This window comes from Chelmon rostratus, chromosome 16 (assembly GCF_017976325.1).
Source record: "Chelmon rostratus isolate fCheRos1 chromosome 16, fCheRos1.pri, whole genome shotgun sequence".
Lineage (NCBI taxonomy): Eukaryota > Metazoa > Chordata > Actinopteri > Chaetodontiformes > Chaetodontidae > Chelmon > Chelmon rostratus.
In genome coordinates this window covers 20,327,928-20,348,192 of record NC_055673.1, presented here as the reverse complement: position 1 = coordinate 20,348,192, position 20,265 = coordinate 20,327,928, and the positions used below count along the sequence as shown (strand labels likewise).

General features: G+C 40.5%; 1 protein-coding gene across 1 annotated transcript in view; it reads right to left on the bottom strand.

Moving 5' to 3' along the window:
- Positions 1–20,265, bottom strand: part of khdrbs3 (KH domain containing, RNA binding, signal transduction associated 3) — a 100,361-nt gene that overhangs the window by 25,342 nt on the left and 54,754 nt on the right. Inside the window, exons 4-6 of the mRNA XM_041955889.1 lie at positions 7,568–7,714; positions 6,594–6,733; positions 1,394–1,574 (exon numbers count right to left, since the gene is read on the bottom strand). Coding sequence (XP_041811823.1) covers positions 1,394–1,574; positions 6,594–6,733; positions 7,568–7,714 — 468 coding nt within the window. The remainder of the gene's footprint in view (positions 1–1,393; positions 1,575–6,593; positions 6,734–7,567; positions 7,715–20,265) is intronic.

Here is a 20,265-nt window from a genome sequence, read left to right as displayed (position 1 = left end):
CTGTGCAGGTAAGCTACAAGACCAAATCATAATAATGGCTACATTAACAAATTCACATGGTGCCATCCCATGTAGCAGGACAAAAAACTAAATACAGTGAACTGTTCAGTACTTTGAGTTAAACTCACACAAGCTCGTATTCATATGTAAGCAGCTACACGGGCTCTTTAAAGGGCCAGTCTGTCCAAATTATGAAATTATGAAACAACACATGTTCTCACACAAAGTGGCACATGGTTTTGTGTGCCACTGTTTTCAGTTATCTGTCTCTAATATTTTACAAGACTCTTCAAAGTCACTAAATAAAAATCAATAAAAAATAAAACAAATTTAGATGAATTGATTTTACTTCTGTTTCAGGGACAATCATACAAGTTTTATGAATAACAGTTCCCGTAAGGATCTGGGGGTTGCAAACAGGAAGTATGATGTTGCCGTGGAGGAAGCAGTAGGCTTTTTTTTGGCACAATTAAAAGTAAGCCGAATTATCTACTAGCAGTTCCTTATCGCAATACACCCCTGTACACAGAATAACGGGAAACAGTCATGACCATGACAGTTCGAGTCAAACACAGAGGCTGTATTCTCTGGTTGTGTCTGTGCTTTTCTTGTGGTTGGTTTGTAAAACAAACAGCCAGCAGCGGTGCTGATTCAGCGAATTAGGAGTTGTAGTATAGCCGATAAAAACACCAACCTCTGCAGCTGTGCCTCTGGGCCGGACAGAGCGGACAGGTGTGTTTTAGGGCTGCCAAAATTGGCTTGAAATGACATTCGAATGTTCCTTCTAAAAAAAAACCAAACATATAGGGCCGAACCATTCAAATGTGTATTTTTGCGCATTATGTTCATAAGAGGGGAAACCAATACAACAAGAGGCATACTACTTGTACATTATTTCAGCATAAACATGTCTTCTAAAAGATCTACATACCTACACATCACAAAATAAAGAAATTATTAAATGAATTATTAAATTAATGTCCTATACTGTGTTGTTGAATTATTTACTCATTTCAGCTTGACCTACATTTCAGTTTTCAACCAATGACAGTGATGTTACAACATGAGTGTGAGTTTCCAGCAGGTGCCAGTCCGTGTGTCCTGGTTTTCAATGTGCCGGACAAACAGGACAAATTGCACAAGTTACCATTGCCCAAAACAAGTCGAGTTGCTTGCTTAGTCCAAAACCCGAGGACATCCATTTCACAGTGATATAAAACAGAGAAAAGCAGCAAATTCTCACGTATGAGAAAGTGGAATGACCAAAGATCCTGATGACTTAAACGATGAATCAATTACTGCAATTTTTGCAATGACAAACACAAGCATAGTGTATTTGTTTCAGTGCCATTTGGTTTTGATTGTTTTGTGTACAGAGTTCTAATATACTCACGTATTCGCCATATGTGTCCTGAACTATGGGGGGAGCCGGCCGGTATCCGGCTGTTGGGGGGGCGCCTCGGGCTCTCTGAACCCCCCTCCCTCTGGAAGATGGGGCACGGCTGGGTGGAGCTCCTCTGGGTGCTGCTCCTCGGGGCACCGCTGCATGCAGGGGGGGAACTCCTCCTCGACTCCTGACACAAGACACAAACATCCGCCCAGGTTTAGATGAAAGGGCAGAATCTCAAATAGGCGCTTCTTATTTATTTATTTATTTATTTATTTATTTTTTTGAGGCAAATGTGATCAATTCTGTAAATCGTTAAAGGGACAAATGGATACATGTACATAGCGTGGATCAACCTGTTTTCATTCCAACAGCTTCAAATACCAAGGCCCTGCAATGCACCAGGCTTTAAATTAGAACAACAGCTCTGACCTTCTAACACGGTCTTATCCCAGCGACACGTTCATGCCAGAAACCCCTTCTAACATGTGGTTAATGCTGTCAAACAGAAGATGTTTGGTTAGGTTTAGGCACCAAAACTACCCTTTTAGGAATGGGAAAAGGTCCCCTAGGTAAAAGGCATGTGCTTATATGACCCATCCATCCACACTGCCTTCCTCCATTTGTGGACTTTCTTGCCCTTTATACTACGCCACCTTGCTCTGAGCCTCTAATATTATATATGTATAAGTTCAGATTATCTTTAAGCATTAAAAATATACTGCAAGGATAATATTATATATCATCAACAAGAGATGATCTTTATGATGAGGCTGCCTCGTTTACTTCCAGTTCCAGTTAATGATTTCCTACATCGACCAGAGTGACTTGGTGCAACCGTGGCGATGAGTTTGATACATTCAGCGGCAGGTTATATGTGTAGGTGGAGACAGAGGAACAGCGAGGGTGGAGGGCAAGTTCCTTCAGTCGAGAAAAAGTGAGTCATGTCCATTACTCAAAACACAGCATGTCTTGTTGCTGAATTGCTTTCCTGTCTATTAAGGAAAATGCAGATGAAAAAAGTGATGTTTCTGCCTGTTCTGTGATGGATGTTTGCCTGTGTCGCTCATTTTTAAAGGCTCGGTCTTGAAATAAAGCCTTGCATTTGGAGTCTGAGGATGCGGCAGTGCCCCGTGATATCTAATGTTTTAGATATCACGGGGCAAGTTCTGGGGTTTGATTTGACCTTTAATATTTAGGTAAACAGTAAACAGTCTTAAAGCTCTCCATTGAAATAGCTCCTGTGAGATACTGATCTAGATGAATTCGAACAGAACCAAGAATCTAACCTGCACTGTAATCAAGATGGAAGAAAAGTCAAGCTGCTCTGTTGGAAGTCAAAGGCAGTCTGACCTTGTGCTTTGGTAACATGTTGTTTGAGCTTTTTGCACAGACTGAGCTTTCTTTTAAAAGCAGTTAACTGATTTGAAGCAGCAACAGAAAAACCACCAAGGTTGCTCTCTGGGTCATTTTCTTTCAATGCATCCATTTCAGCTGCGCAGCATACTGGTGAAACATCTCAGATCTGGGGCAGGGAGAGAGAAAAAAAGAAATCTCTCTAATTTTCTGACTAACGGGGACAGCAGAGGATGTTTACTTGATAGAAATTAGACCGCCCTCAAGCGGAGAAAAAAACAGTTGAGAACGGAGAGTCGATTCCCCTTCAAGAGCAGCACTTCTCTTCCAGCAACAGCTCCGCTCAAAGTCAAAGCAAAGGGGATACTTGACGGCTATAAGTCTGCATCCAGAGCTATGGCATCGATCAAAAGTAACACAACTTCCTGTTCTGGAGCCTGTGGGATTTCTGTTATCACACTCAAATTAGGCATGGTAAATTCTAATTACAGTGTAATTTAAAACACAGCCAATTATATTCTTACTCAGAGCAATACAAACACCCCATCTCAATGACCTTGTTTATCTCAAAATCTGACTGAAGAAGTGTGTTTTCTTTTATAAACACAAAGAACAAACAACACAACTTTGCATTTTTATTTCTCTTTTAAAGCACAGCGTTGATGCAATGTTAAAGTCTTCTAATGGCCATGAGTATTTTTATTTGTAGTCTTGTGAGGTCCCACAGGAGCTGGAATTAGCGTGGGTTCACAGGGATAGCAGAGAGGCAAGCATCTACTGGAGATCATTTACATATAAAGGCTTAATTTATGCAAATTTGGCTTTGCTTTGCTAATGTTTATGGACAACAGACATTGCATCACTGTGTAATACTACACAGTATTTACTATCAATTCTGTTTTTCTATTAAAGGCGCTTGCTCACTTAATGGCCGGTCTGACCTATTTCAGCACACATGAGCATTAGTGTTGGCTAAAATACGGCAGCATGACATGGAACAAACACTTATATTCGCCAAATGAACACAGCAACACATCAGTCCAAATCACGTGTGGCTCACGTGTGGCTGAGAGAAACAGAAGAAAGGCTTCGCAGACGCTCCATGTTTGTACAAATGAAATTATGTCTCATAAAACGTTTAAAAAATCCGCCACCAACAACTTTCAACGCAGCTTTTTCAAAAGCGATTCTTCATTTCCTAACATTTCTTGTTGTTTTTTGCATACTTGCACACTAGGGATTCACAGGAAAGTATGAAGCATGTAATCCAGTGTTAATATTTCTTCATTTGACCTCATTGACATCAGCTGTATTCAGTTACAGCTAACCTAACATTTCCTAGTAGCGTTCAACTGGCAGCCTTTATTGTAAAGAAACGACAGGAAACAGCACTCAAACATGCCTACACAAAACAAAACATGGTCATTTTCCACATTTACTTGCCGATCAGTACACCTCCAACTTCTAAACGAGGTAGCTCACTTCACTGTGCTGCTGCTGTTGCGCGTGCAGCAACATCAGCACCAGCGATCTCAACGTTTCGATTCGTCTCTTCATATATATTTTACGTCAGTATTTTAAGCTTGAGCCCCTGGTCTGCACATCTGGTCATATGTGGATTCGTTATTTGCCAAGACATTACACTGCAAAACCATTCACTACAGCAAAAAGCATATAAAGTGAAAAGCTCCCATGTGGCTACTGTATCTGGTATAGAATAATAGGGAAGGAGTAAAATATGTGAATGGATAGAAGCCAAGAGGTGTGGCTGGGAAGGAGGGATCAATGAAAGAAGAGAGCAGAAAGAGTGAAATAGTCCTTTTGATTGAACTTTCTCTAAGCTTTATTGACAGCTTCGTCCACAGAAAGGTGGACTCACCAGCATTAGATGTCTTGCCTCTCTTGTCCGGCTGGTTGTTCCTTTGGTGAACAGGAATCAGCCTGGCAAGTTGAATAAATAACCAGCTCTGTGCAAAGTTGGGCAGTGCAACTTTAAATGATAACAGCAGTGCTTTGGTTTGTAGCCTTGTGCCAATCACCTACGGTTTCTGCCTCTTCTTTGTAATTCCTGCTGAGGTATGCACACAGTCAGCATAGTTAGACACATCAGGGCTCATTTTTCTGCCTTCAGAAGAAGCTTTTTGCTGTCATTCATTCTTGTAGCATAAAGAGCTTCCACAGAGACAGATAACCCATCACATTAAACAGGAAGCCTTTGTTTGGCTTGTTCTAAGCTTTATTTCAGTATGTGCTACTGGAATAATTTTATACCAGTATCTGTACACTATGATACACTATGATACTGCTTCCTCCCAGCCTGCTAACACCAAGTCTTAAATTACAAAATAGCTTGTTTGTCACTGCCTTCCAACATGACCTTTCTGATCAGCCACCTCTCTGGTTTAGGTTTTGTTAAGTTTAGGCTAAACGAAACCTTAATTTAGGTTTAAAGTAAGGTTGGGACTTACAGTGCTTAGAAGGACTGGACACAAAACCTGCAGTGTCCACTGTCAAGGTCAGACACTTTGTACATCCAAACATCCCTCCTCCTGTCTAAGAGAGGATTTACTGTTCTGTAATGTTCCATCTTTATTTCTAAGGAGACACAGGCATTATTTGCATGAACATCAGAAGTCAGGAAAATGAGGAAAGATGAAAGTTTATGCCATTTTTACACCTATTTTTCAAGAATGGTTGAGAAACGCGATATGATCTGCACTGTTAGTCAGTTATCTAAAAATTAATAAACTCAAATAACAGAACCAGAAGTAGATACGTAGAAAGAAAAATACAGCATGTATAATTAGTGTGTATTTAAGGACAAGAGAGTGGGGAGTCGTGGCTGGTGTTCATTATACTTAAACAGGAACATGAAAATGATTGTGTTATGATATCACCACAGGATGCCACGGCACTGTTCTGCTTTTCCATTAATTCAGTATTTAAGTGAAACAATTACTGTGTCAACACCACGTCCCTCTCCACCTGCTGCGCTCTGAGCTGATAGACCTGCTGCTCTGACCAACGCACCACTGCTGTGGCTTATATACATTTCCTGCATATAATTAATTCATTATTATTCATCTCTTTTTCATTTCCTATGAAGTTGGTTTGTCTCCCGTGGCATTAATAAGTCATAAAGATTGCAATGTTATACCATATATATACACGCACACATTCCATTTTTCTCTCCTATAGAGTTCAACTATTATCAAAGAAAATGTTGTGGAGTCAAGATTACTGTTGTTATTTGTTTCTGAAATTCCAGTCAATAAGCCCCAGGATCAGTCCAGGAGATGACTGTGTAATGAGCTGCTGCCTTAGTAAAGGAAAAGTTAATGCGTGTAGCATGTCGCAGATTCATTGAGAACTGCAGCCAACATCTGACACATTTAGTAGATCTACTAAATCTGGCCCAAATTGTTCAGACAATTGGACATATTTGAATGAGTCTCGCTGGCACATACAGAGAAAAACAAGTCTCGATCAAGAAATAAAGCCTGGAATGATAGCCTCAAATTAAAGTTTACACAGTAAACAGTTTACACAGTAAACTTTAATTTGACGTTCATGTCTTGTTTTCGAAAACCAACACAAAAAGACTGAACATTTCTGGTATTGTTGTGACAGACAGAGGCAGTTGTAAATGTGCTGTAACTCGAAATGACACCATTCCTTCTGAAGATGCAACAGGACACTGTACAATCTTACCAAAAAACTGCCTTTTCGCTCCTTTACTGTAAATAATACCCATTCTGCAGCTGAACTAAAGTGCATGCATACACAACACCGTGCACACACACACACACAAATTCATACATATGCACACACACGCTTGGACGCAGGTTACCTGGGAGGACCTGGAACAGGTGTCCCTCTTCCACGGACGGCTGACTTTCCCCTCACCGATGGCACTTTGGCATCCTCAGAGCCGCCGTTCAGGTATGTGAGCTCCTGCAGCTGGGCCTGTCTGATCTCGTCATTGTAATCCTGCACACAGACAGGCAACATGTTCACACACACACACACACACACACACACAGGGACGGCAATAGACTCGCTTTCAATTACACTGTATTAAATTTCGTCCTTTATCTCCAGGGCTACAGCCCCGGGAATATCTAATTAATGTACTTTACAGTACTGCCGTGACCGCTCTTCCTGAAGCAGCAAAACATTTCAGATCTCCCACTGATAAATCCTCGGGACCCCATTTGCCTCTATTTTCTCACACAGTTTTCTTTTTTTTGCCACTAAATTAAAACACATAAACAGGTCTTTAATCATGAAACGATTAATATGATTGTCATGTGTCCCCTCTATCAGTAAATATGTTTTATGGCAACAGTGGGAAGAACTAACACAGAGGGGGTGGGGGAGGGGCCTGCTCATAATTAATGATGAGATGTAAATCATCATAGCCCTGAGCATCAGAGAGATCATCCATAATAAATGGAGGAAGAGTAAATAAGCTACATGCTGCTGCCAAGGAGGGTTTGGCCTGTGCAGAGATTCCATCCTGCGCTCTTTTATTCCTGTTTTACCCGCGACTTCCCACCCAAGATCACACGCACTGAATCAGACGTTTTCCACACACACACACACACTGACCGAATTACAGTGCAAGTAACAGACAAAGAGTGTGAGTGAAAGAGCAGGTTGTCTCTGCTGTTACTCACTCGCTTCACAGTGGACAGGCTGAAAATGAGGTGGCTGGGTCCAAAGAGCAGCTGAGAAGAGATTTGGGAGGAGAAAAAGGAAAGCCAGAGAGACAGTGTGTGTGTGTGTGCGCGTGTGTTTGTGTGTAAAAGGAAGGAAACATACTGGTATGAGAAACTTCTTGATCTCCTCCAGAGCGTGACCCATCCTGGCGTAGGCCTCAGCCGGCGGGGCGAACACCTCGATGAGGACGTGCAGGTCTTCGTTCAGGTGGTGATATTTGGCCTCGCCGCTCTGCCGTAGCTCCTCTTCCTGATGGTACAAAAAAAACATCATATATAAGTGTCATATATCCTCTGTCTAGGGAATGAGGGCGGGTTAGCTGTCACATCAGGAACATTTATCTTGAGTTTTTTTGTGTGTGTTTCTGCAAGGATTTACTGCGGGGAGTTTTTCCATAACTGTTACATAATGAGGTTTGATGCTTCGGCGCTGCAGAGTTACAAAAAGACAGACAGAAAATATTTATGTGGGTTCTTGTAAACTTATATGTCTGCGAACAGGCAATCCTGTTCAGTCCTTTCAACTGCGGCTGTCGCATTTTACCGATTGCTTTTGTGCTCCCACAGCTGCCTGTCCTCATTACAAATGTAGAAATAGTTTCATACACTTCATCATAATATGTGCTCTTTTATGTGATCAGTCTAGCTGTATTAAAATAAATTCAGCAAGGCAAGAATATACTTGATAGTGTTCAGAATTGATTTTGTGGCTTATGTCTAAAAAACAGGTAATCATTTAAAAAAAATCAATGTGAACAAAGAGTAGTTTGTACTTATATTTCAATCAATATGCATTTAGAGTGCTTATCAAGAAAATCACCAGACTGTTAAGCCTGGTTCTGTAAAATAGGTAAGGACTATGAAAATCGTCTTCAGATAATCTGTATAATTTGGTGGTCCATTATCTGTCATTTAGTTTTGGTGTAATGTGATAATGTGTTTTTAACCAACAGCAAAATCGTTTAAAAGCAGTCAATAGATAGATGCTACAAATGACAAATCTTATTCAATTATCCACAGTGCGATCATTTCAAATGATAGCCATCTTCATCAACAGAAAGCCTAAAGAAAAAGACATCAAAGCACTGGACAGACTGTACTTGACTGGCAAGTGATCCAAGTGAAGTGCTGAAAAACCACAGCAATGAGCACACTGCACCGGAGCGACAAATTAAAAGTCAGGATCTAAAGCAGAGGTTCTCAAACATATTGCTCTGCATCTGATTATTATTCAAGGTCAGAGGTCCAGAACGATAACAAAATCACATTTAATCATTTAATTACCGTCACAGCTCTTGCGATTGGACCAGTATGAAGCCGAGGCAGACACGGCTCTGACAGTTAGTCCGTATTTATTTCTGACTCAGACATCGTCTCACGACTACATCGACAGTAGACAAAAGGAGGCACATTATGTATCTGCGATTACGAGCTGATTGCAAACTCTCTGGTGTAACGTTATTGTGTGAACTCGGCAGCAACAACACACAACTCTCTCTGCAGCAGGTCATGTCGCCATGACAACAATGTCAACGATAGGGAAATGAGCGACATTAAAACCATATTCATCTACAGCTGCACTGTATATTCAATGTCACTAGCAATTTAGTGATCAATAGAAAATGTATTTCAGAATAGACAATGTCACAATTTCATTTATATTTTCATATTTTCACTTTCTTACAAAATGTGTGAAGAGTCCTTGAAAACATGTAAAATCCATAATGATAACTAGCTACTTCACGAGAAAATGCTCCCAGACCTCCAACGAGGAGGCAGTCAGCGCTCAATACAAACAGTCCAGCTACCAATGAATGAGTCCTTATCTCAACACAAAACTCATCTTCAGGATCCCAGGAAGCAAACAAAATTACTCTGTTTGAAACCTTGATACAATTTGATACAACGGTTGGCCAACAAAAATAAACCTGAGTGATGCCTCTTCCATCTAACAGACAAGCTTAGCGGTTCTTCACAAACTCTGGAGTCACCTCAGCCTTTGAGACGCTGATCTGATCCAACGGATTAATACCCCTAAAAGAGCAAATAGTTTAAGATGATGTCCAAGCAAACCTACATCCTACAAAACATGTGTATATACAGCTAATTAATGCGCTTTTCCCGAGTACATTTTGGAGGAAACATAATTCCTGCTTAGCTTATGCTCAGAGACAAACTTCTTTTTTAAGCCACTCTAGCGGCGTTGACCATCTGTGGAGCAGGTGGTGGCGCCGACTGAAACATCACAACAACTATCAGATGGATTGCCACAGAATTTGGTACAGATGTTCATGGTGCCCAGAGGATCAACCCCTCTGATTTTGGTGACCCCCTGGCCTGTTCTTTTACACATTTTCCAGTGTTTCCAGTTGAAACTGCTGGATGGATTATCATGCAACTGAAAAGAAATTCATATTGAAAAGTAGTGATCACATGTTTTTTATCGAGTGTTATAATTGGGCAAAGTTTGCCCACTGCTTTAGTAAATCTGTCTCACATTTTGGTTCCCTTTACTATGAACACGATTATTATTATAGCCTCACAAAGCCAAGTTAAGTTGAGGTGGATGCATGTCCATGCTAAGCATAGCCTTTAACCAAGGATGCTGTTATTCAGTTACTTCAGGTCATTTCATGATGTCCATATTTTCAAATCCTGTGTTTAACACATGAGTCAACAATTAGCATGGTGGAGTTTGACAAAACGCCATGTCAATTACAAGATGTCGATCAGCTTGTCAGGTTAAGACGTGTCGTGGCTAACAACTGCTGCACCAGACATGACATCTTTATTTTCCTGGATTGTAGGGCTGGGCGATATGGCCTAAAAAAAAAATCTCCGATCTTTTCACAAAAAATCCCGATTCACGATTTAAATCAATTTTTTTCACCCCCTACCTAAAATCAATTTGCAGATGACAAAGAAATAGTTCAAAACAAGTTTCAATTTTATTTTGTTTAAATTCTCCCTTCTGGGGTTTAATTTACATAAACAAGCCACAAAAAAGAGATGGCAAGCCCTCCTACCATCGTAAACAGTGACAAAGTAACTTTTCAGTGAGCTTTATCTAGTTTCAAAATGACACAATGCACTCTAAAACCAACTTGAAAAAATAAAACATAAAATTATAAGACGCTTTTTTGAGGTTGATAAAATAAAGTGCTCAGCTTATGAAGTGCACCGTTAACTTAAATAGGGCTGCATCACTCTGCTGGACCACAGATCGGTTGTCGCGGAGTAGAACGGAACTTCTTCCAGCTCCGTAGCGATCCTTTGGCGTGTACTGTTATACAGCTGAGGCAAGGCAACTTCAGAAAAATGTTTGCGGCCTGGTAGCACGTACCTGGGGTCCAAAACTTTCAGCAGGTGAATAAATCGTGGCTTTTCCACGGTGTATATGGGCACCATATCTCTCGCAATATACATCGCGACTGCATCCGTGACAGCTTTCCACCGGGCTCCTTTCTTATCATGCGGATACAGTTTGTCAATGTTTCAAATACGGTGGTTTGTTTTTTGGTGACGGTGCTTGGGGTGCCGCGGTCTTGTTCCTTTCGTAGGGAGCAACACCTCTCCCACTTGGCAGCATGCTTCTGTTTGTGGTGCTGCAGTAAAGTGGTCGTACTGCTACCTTTTGTAGCAACGGCCTTTAAACAGACTTTGCAGCGAGGTGCTGTTTGTTCAGTGTCTGACGCCACAAAGCCGAACCAATTCCAAATCACAGAAGTTATCTTTCCTTTCTCCAGGGTGAGATCTGCACCGCTCGCCGCCATGTTGTTTGTGTATCAAGCACAGGGGGGAGGGGGCGCGCACTCTGAACTACGGGAGTCCAGCAGGCAGGCGTTGGTGGCGGATGTTGATAAGAAAATCGATTTTCATGAAAAAAAATCGACATTAAGCACAAATTCGAATTAATCGATAAAATCGATTTATCGCCCAGCCCTACTGGATTGCACTGAGCAACAACTCAGTACTGTTAGTGTTTCAGCGCCTCATTCAAACAAACTGGCTGCCACAGCTGCTGTCGTAACTACAGATAGTCTTTGCGTTTCTTTGTGTTCCCCTTCGCCTCTGTCTCCTGTGTGTCCTTGTCTGTCTCTGTGCGGGTACATCCCAAGTCTCATATTTGATATTTCCTTGCTCTTCACGTTAACCGGAAGTTGTTCTGGTCCGCCGTCTTGCAGCCCATCCCAAAGCTCTTATTTCTGCTTTGAGGAGAGAAGAGCTAGATGGGATATCTGATGAGCCATGTGCCAGGATACACAAGAGCAGCCTTCATGGATGCCATTTACCTGCTGCTGTGCCCCCCTGATTGTATATCAGTTATTGACAGGAGGCTACAGCTGATCAGACTGATCTTATACATCCTATAATCACTGTAGTTTCATACCCGAGTGGAGACAGATAACAGTTTTATATATTTTTTTTTCTGATTCACCATCTAGTTACCAATCTGTCAATTGTAGGGTCTGAACAAGAAAAGGAGCATAAACAACTTTCTTCATTTCATGATATTTCCACCATTAAATTTTATTGTGGACGCAATTGAAGTCAGAGTGAGTGGGAGAGTCTCTCTGTCAGCAGGAAGCACTTTTTACATCATTTATTGTCATTTCCATTCAGTCACATGTGAGTCTGATAATTCCTGAGCGTCAGGTTTGATATGAGTTACATCATTTCAATTTCCCATGAACCATTTCGCCTAATAAATGGTTTCCAGTGTTCACCATAATTATACTCTGGGTTATTAAATAATGAATTCACAATCAGAATATCAATAAATACAGATGCAAATGATGAATAAATAATACCAACACATTCTGCCAGTAGAAATGGCTCCTGTGTCTGTGAGCAGGACTCGCAGCAGACAGAGGACGCAGTAGAAGCACAGAGTGCAGGCTGCTGTTCATGTGCAGGTGTTTGTTAAACAGGTAACACAGAGGGGAAACACTGCTGCTCTGGCACTGATGTCTGTCTGTGCACATGTGCACACACACATTCGGAAATGGACGTGGCTTCATGTGATGCTGATGAGGAAAGGATGTCTCACTTCTTTGAAAACACACTTTCTACTGTCTGAGGGAAGTCTTGGGATGTACCCTGTGTTTGTGTGTGTGTGTGTGTGTGTCGTGGGTGCGGCCTTCCCCGACTCCCCTGGCTCCTGGTTCACCCCTGCCCTCATCACTATGCAGCACATCCACCCTGGTTCTTCATCCACTCCATTCAGATGGTAGCTTCAGCTAGCTAGGCAATGCTTCGGGCCCTTCTCGTGTTCTCGTGTGCTGAGCAATTACTTCCTTGTGTTGAATTCCTGGCTAATCACTATCTATCTCTCCTGTGCTATAGGATCATTACTCGCCTGCCCGCCAGCTTGCCCACTCTCCAACACACTAACCACCTGCTACATCCGGCCAGTCGGCTCTCCATTCTCCCTCATCCATCCACCCTGCTTCATCCCTTCCAGTCACACCTCACCAGCCTCTTGCCCTCTGCCTCAGCCAGCTTCCTCCCTGCTCATTCCACCTCCATTGCCTGCGACCCTTCTAATAAATCTTCTAAATTCATCCTAGTCCTGAGTCTTCCACATCAACTTTGCCATATTTGAGTTCCAATATTAATCACCTGTTGCCACTCCAGAGGGTGTCAGTATATAGAAAGTCACAGATTTTAGCTTTGAACAGGTGTAGGTATATATATGCAGGCCTAAAAGAGCAGTTACTTGTTGTTTAGTTACTGCAAATTCAAACCCCTGAAAGTATGTTTTATTCTATCTAGTAATGGTTTATTACTATTTATTAACTAATACAAACAATAATCAGACAGAACAGTAATCAAGAGCAAGACAATCAACAAACAAAAAGAGAATAAAACAAGAATAAAACAATGATCTATGGAAGGCAAATGCAGGTCATCATTATCATTGCTATTATCATAGCAAGTCTCTTCAGGACTTGGTTGCTAAGAAGGCTGACCATATTTTGTTAAAACTAACTAGAGAGCCTATATTCATGTACGTTTCCTTATCATCTTAGCTTGACCCCTGGAAGTAGAGCAGCTGTAACTCCCTCCTCTCCACCTCTGCCTGCACAAGCACAGTTCCTTTAGACTGCAACAGAAAAATATCCCATGTAAACAATGCTGGGCTACACAGGCCATTCAGGCCCGACAGAAGCAGGCCAGTAAAATGTTATTGATGGTGAGAAATAGGGCAGCAAAAACCCCAAATGTCTCCCACCACATTACACAAAGGAAACAACAGGTTCGGCGTCCCAGTTTCTTCTTTTCAATAAAAAAGAAAAAAGTCTTCTCCAGGGCCTTTCCAATGGCGCTAACTTCCTCTTCCCCCCTCTCCCTCTCCAGCACCATGCAAGCCAGTGTCTCTGATGTCACCTAATTATAAATAACCTTCTTTTAAGAGTGCCTGTGGTATGTTAATGATATGTTAATTTCCCCGATAAATCTGTGCTTTACGAGCAGAGGCCTCCTTGCACATAGCACCAGTGCTGACAGAGCTGCTGGTGTCAAGCAGGGAGTGTAAGCAGGGTGTTAGAAAGAGACGACTGCTTCCAGATCTGTCTCTCCAGTTCCCTTTCATGTCTTTCTTGGTATATTTGCATGAAAAAAAAAAAAAAAGATATGAAAAACAATCATTTTTGCATGCTTTAACTTTAACAGACAATCTAGTCTAATGTTAGCATATCTCATCTGAAGCCTTCCTTTTCTTTATAAGCTATCCATCTTTTACTCCCCCTTTCCATTACGGTCTATTTCACATGCCAGAAGTGTCAATGTTATATCTAGGTGAGATGTCATTTGGTATGAAGCTAATCTTGATGTGTGACTACATCATTTGCATACGATATTGAAGATATAATAGCAGCTTTCATACTGTACATAGGGGCCCCTCTCCCAACGCTGATAAGAAGCATCCGTGATCCAGCACAGAGTCCAGCTAAGCAGCCCACAGTGGGAGATTACAGCTCTCTGTTTTTCATATCTACTGGCAGCATCTTCCTCCTGTTTACATTTATTTCTCTTTAAATCTGCTTATGAAAAGCCATTCATGCTGGAAACACAAGGCCACAACGCCCTGAATGCAGGAGCTCCTACAGACAGAGCTCGGAGGTAAAGAACAATGTCAAGCTCCGAGCATTTGTTATTCAAGTGAAATTAAGGACAGTCACTGAAAAATGGGGGTAAATTCCATTATTGTGTCCGAATGACTGGTGACACATCATGTTTTACAGTGTGCAACACGGCTGTCTAATATGGTGATGAACTGCAAAGCTCTATCAGCCTCGTTTATCTACACTATTCAAAGTGGCTTACAAACATAAATAACACATTTCCTCTTCAATAAGGCAATGCAAATAAATCCTTATAGTACAAATATATTAAAGAAATGTATCTACCAGCTCGCAGCAGTGTTGCAGCCAAGAGCCCTCACCAGCACCAAGAGACATTATCTGCCCTTTACTGGCCTCCATTCACAGATTTCTGTAGAGTAATGTACAGAGCTGATTTAAATATGAATTTATTTGTCAAAGCAATGCATGGAGTGGCACCAGTTTATATTATATGCTATCAAATTCCATGATAAGAGCAAAATATATTTTATTCCTCTGGGCCATAGAGCTCCGTTGAGCTTCCAGTCTGAAGACTATTAAAGGCACATCATTCAGATTTTTTAGATGTGAGATGTACCATGAACATGGTCACTGTAGTTTAATTTCAGTACAATATACACCATATATAAACCTTCTTACTAAATTAAATAGGCACTAGCTCACCATTTATGTATTAATCAATATCTGAAAATAGTCCCTGCAAATACACTATTTTGTCCATTTGAGTGAATTGTGCTGCACCACAGTGCTCAGCTGTTTAGGAAATTACTGAGCATTTATTTAAAAGACCACAGACGTCCGTCCTCTCTGAAACCAACCTAGAAAAAAAATATGTCTACAACATGGTGTTCAAATTATCAATTACTGTCTGATACTGTCTACATTAATTTCATATTGGCTCAGATAGAATTATTTATTTCAACAACTAAGAGTGGCAAAGTATCCAAAACACCATTTAGGAGGCTTTAAAAGTTTATATTCATGGCAAAAAATACATCCTATAACGCATCACCTAATCGAACACCAATGAAAACTCTCTAAAATCACAGAGCAGATTCTAGACATAGAACGTCAATATTCTGTGAATCCCTTGCCGGACTTGTATAATAAAAGGATATCCCTCCAAGCTAAATCTGATCTCCTCATCACAGGAGAAACTGCAAAATTGCTATTGCAAGCCAGACATAAATCTTATGAGGAGAAAGAAAGAGCAGGAGGATTGTTGGTCTATCAGATTCTGCAATCACTGAAATGCATGCAACATCTGGCCAGAAAATGATTGATCAAAAAGGGAACAACAAAAAATTCTAATCATTTTATCACTTCAATTTCTCATGTTTATTCTTCAGAGTCTTGGAGGATCCTGTGATAATAAACAATTTCCTTAATAAACTGAATATTCCTACGATAGATGTACAAGATAAATCATGTTGTGTTGACACATATTTAGCTAAAATTCCTTCTTCCCATCTTGAAAAGGTTAATATCATGTCAGAGCCAGACCAAACAGGCTTTATGAAACCTATTTTCATTTTCCAATCTTTGCAGACTGTACAATATTATGTATTCCTCAAACCCGCTGTCTCAATATCCAGAAGTCCTTCTCTCGCCAAGCACCGAAAAGGCTTTTGATTGGGTCAAGTGGGGCTTTCTCTTCTCGGTTCTAGAGAGGTTTGGGTTTGGTGAAAGATGAATTTTATAGATTAAGTTATTATATCTCTCCTCTTGCTTCATTCCACACCAATTCCTTCAGATCAACATATCCCCCCTTACAATGGAGGACGAGACAAGGTTGCCCCCTCTTCCCGCTGTTATTTGCACTTCCTATTTAGCCTGAAGCTATTGCCCTGTACTCCTTACATGGCTGTGTTGGGGTCTACACAGGGGAGACGCAGAAGAAATTATCATTATATGCTGGTGACCTACTGTTAAACGCAACAAATCCATCTAAATCAATACCTAAATGATGTCTGTTTTGAGGGAATATAGAGGTGTGTAGGGGTACAGGCTGAACTTGTCAAAGAGTGAACCATATCCTATAAATTCCAGAAGGCCAGGGCCCATACTCCCATTTAGAGTTGAATCCAGTCTTAGAAACAATAATTTAGCCTCTGGGAGCAACGGTCAATGGTCAGTATTAATTGGACTGGAATCTATGGCCCTTGCCTATAGATTCTGCATTCATATGCAGATATCTGTTTGTCTGGGTGTAACTGTGACAAGGAAGCTTCTTATGGCTTACATTTTAAGACACTTCTTCAGTTACTTAATTTTGATAGGGTCATTATATTTAGTGACTTTAACATTATAATTAACTGGCAGTCTGTAGCCACATTGTCCAGCTGCTTTTCTAGTCTGGCAAATTACCAGACTCACTCCACCAATACTGATGACCAAGTTAGTTGGTTTAATGATTTGTGTACATTACTCGTTGATGTTTCCGTCGATATACACTTCCATGCCTTTCCCAGTTATGAATACAACCCCTTGGATCAACAATGACCTCAGAAAACAAATCTAAATTTCAAGTCATCAACTCCATATGAAGGAGCTATTGTCAGACTATTAAAGATGTGTGCACTGCCTGCTTTTCTGGCTTAATTAATAGTTCTAAACACAACCCAATGTTCCTGTTTAGCACTATTAACCACCTTGTGAATACCCTTCCTCCTGTCATCCTCACCTCAACCTCAGAGGTCCAATTTTCCACTGCTTTAGCATCAACACCATTCAGCTGTTCTACCTTGCTGTTTGAATTACTTCCACCTCCATGCAGATCCTTATAAGCACTGTAACTCATATGCAACTGCTACAAAATTCCTAAAATTCATCTTTCCTGTAACCCTAACCCTAAAGATGCCAGTGTTCAGCCACTTCTAAAAAAAAAAAAACTCTCTCTAGACCCAGCCCAGTTAGAGACCAGTTACCAATCTCCAAGCAACCTTTCTATCCAAAATCCTTGAAAAAATTGCCATTGACCAACTGCTCAGGTTGGTTGATGGTAAAGGTGGGAAGCATTTCATCACGGTCACCAGTGTCACCATCTGCCATGACATTCATTTTGCAACACTGTCATTATCATGATAAATGTTTTAGCATATTAAGCGTAATGTGCATTAATAATGTGCTGCGATAACATGGAGGAAGAGGGCTAAAACTTGATAAAACTGGAGTTCAACCCACTAACTACTTTTTTCCTCACTAAAACACTGACTCCTGTAACACCAAGATGTAAAGGTAACATTACCAGCAGCACACTGCAATTTCTGTGTTGCTGCTGCAAGAACACAGAAGTCTTCATCTATTCACACTATCCAAGGAATTGAAGGCCCAGTGGATTAACTTGATGGAAATACCCCTACATCAACAACAACAACTGGACTACATACTTTGGCTATATGTGTATGCTAATCATTTACTTTGGAGTGCTTTGAGGGCCAGTACAATGCAGGGTTTGCTTTAAAACAGAAGCTCAAGGACAGATGGATTTTTTTTTGCTTGATAGGATGCATAACTGTGTTGGCATTTCTGGTACAGCTTTAAAATGGTTCATTCATGTTTGATGAATAGGTATTTTAATGTCTGTATCAACAATCATGTGTCCACCTCAGCTCCCCTGCTGTGTGGTGTCCCTCAGAGGTCGGTCCTTGGACCAGTCCTTTTTTTACTGAATATGCTCCCACTGGGTCATTTGTTTAACAGCTTTAAAGATGTGCTATATCACTGTTATGTTGCTGATGCATTGATCTATTTATATGCTAAAACCAGTAACCTGAATCGACTGTATTCCCTCCACGACGCTTATCTTTCACCAAAGAATGGACATTGAATGAACAGTGAATTTCCTTCACTCAACCCTGACAAAACAGAAACATTTTCATTGGTCCTGATACCTTTCCCTCTGCAGTTGATCAGTTTGTTGGTCTATTTTCACTCTAATATCTAATCTAATGCAAAGAATCTTGGTATCATATTTGATCAGCATTTTACTTTTGACCAACATCTTACTAAGCTTAATCAGTCTTCAACTGAGAAATATCACTAAAATCAGATGTGCGTCATCTTCTACAGATCTTGATTTATTAATCCACACATCTTCTCCTGCCTAGATTATTGTAACTCTCTCTGTTTTTCAAAGGATAACCCAATTGCAAAACAGTCCCTTAGTCCCTTGAATAAGTCAACAGCTTGGATGCCAAAGTACTTCTTTTCTTGCTCCCCTAGCCATTTTTTTCCTCCCTCCATAATTCACTTCATTTGAGTTGTGGAAGAGCGATGGCATTGAATCTCTGAAAGCTCTTTACATTGATTTAATATTTCCCTCCTTTGAACAGTTGCACATTAAATTTAGTCCACCACAAACTCAATTGTTCAGATTTCTCCGAATCTACAATTTTATCACAGCCAACACGTTTTCTTTTCCTAGACCGCCCAACAATACATTCATGGAAGCTTCGTTCTCTTTTGATCCCTCAGCTAAAGCAGAAATATCCCTGATTATTCATCTGATTTGCACAACACTTAGTTACTTAGTCACAATAGTTATTCTGCAATCTGCTTGGGAGAATGATTTCAGACTGGATATCTGAAGTCAATTTGCATTATGTTTTGGCTAATACAGCTCAAGCTACCACATCATATTGATTATTCCAAAATAAAATTTGCCACATATATCCTACTGTAGACTCTATTTGTGACTGGTGTTGGCAGCTCCCTGTTGCTGTGGCACACGTGTTCTGGATGTGCCCTTAATTATCTTACCACTAGCCTGTCTTAAGATCCATTCTTTCTTTTCATTATTGAATATTGTTACAACAAAAAATTATTTGTTCATACTATTTTAATCTTCTGTAAGACTTTGACTTCTGGCTTCTAAGCACTTTGCTTAACATTAGTTGCTTTTAAATGTGCCACAGATAAATTTACTTGATTACCATTTGCTCTAAATATCCCATTTGGTAAATATATTCATCCAAAGCAGTTTCAAGCCTTGAACACTGCCCTTCAGTATTACAGCATCTAACATTTCATACATTCTAGTATTCACAACAAACTCCACTCCCAGTTTAAGCTTCAGAGTGTCCTACTATGTATGTTTATCTTCTGGCTATTAATAGGAATGTATTTTTTATAGTTCACACATTCATATAGTTTTTTCATTTTATGTCTCCATCTCTGGTGGTATGGTTTTTGTACCCTGACATTAGGTCTGATTGTAAAGATCCTCTGTTCAGTATGATGGGTGGCACTGGATGGCTTTTTTTTTTCTTTAAATGTTCAGAAATTTGGCTACTGCTGGACACACTACACAGTTATTCCATGTATTTTATTCACACGATTTTTTCCAACAAGGACACACACAACACGTAGCACACAGTAAGTGATACAATCCTACAGAGCTTACTGTATAATACTGTGTCAAATCTGCCCAACACCACCAACGCCTTCAGGGAAAACAAGAACAAAACCCCAAGAAATAAAAGGAGGTATGCGAAAGGTGAGGGGAGAGAGCAAAGGGATTAAGACATTAACAAAGACAACAGCTTTTGATTGAACAAATACTGTACAATCAGCACCGATTCAGACAGTGTAACAATGTCAACAGACTTAGTAAGCCTGTAAGCTGGTGAGTACAATGAAAAATTTTATTTGTTGCAAAACACTGTCAGCCTGA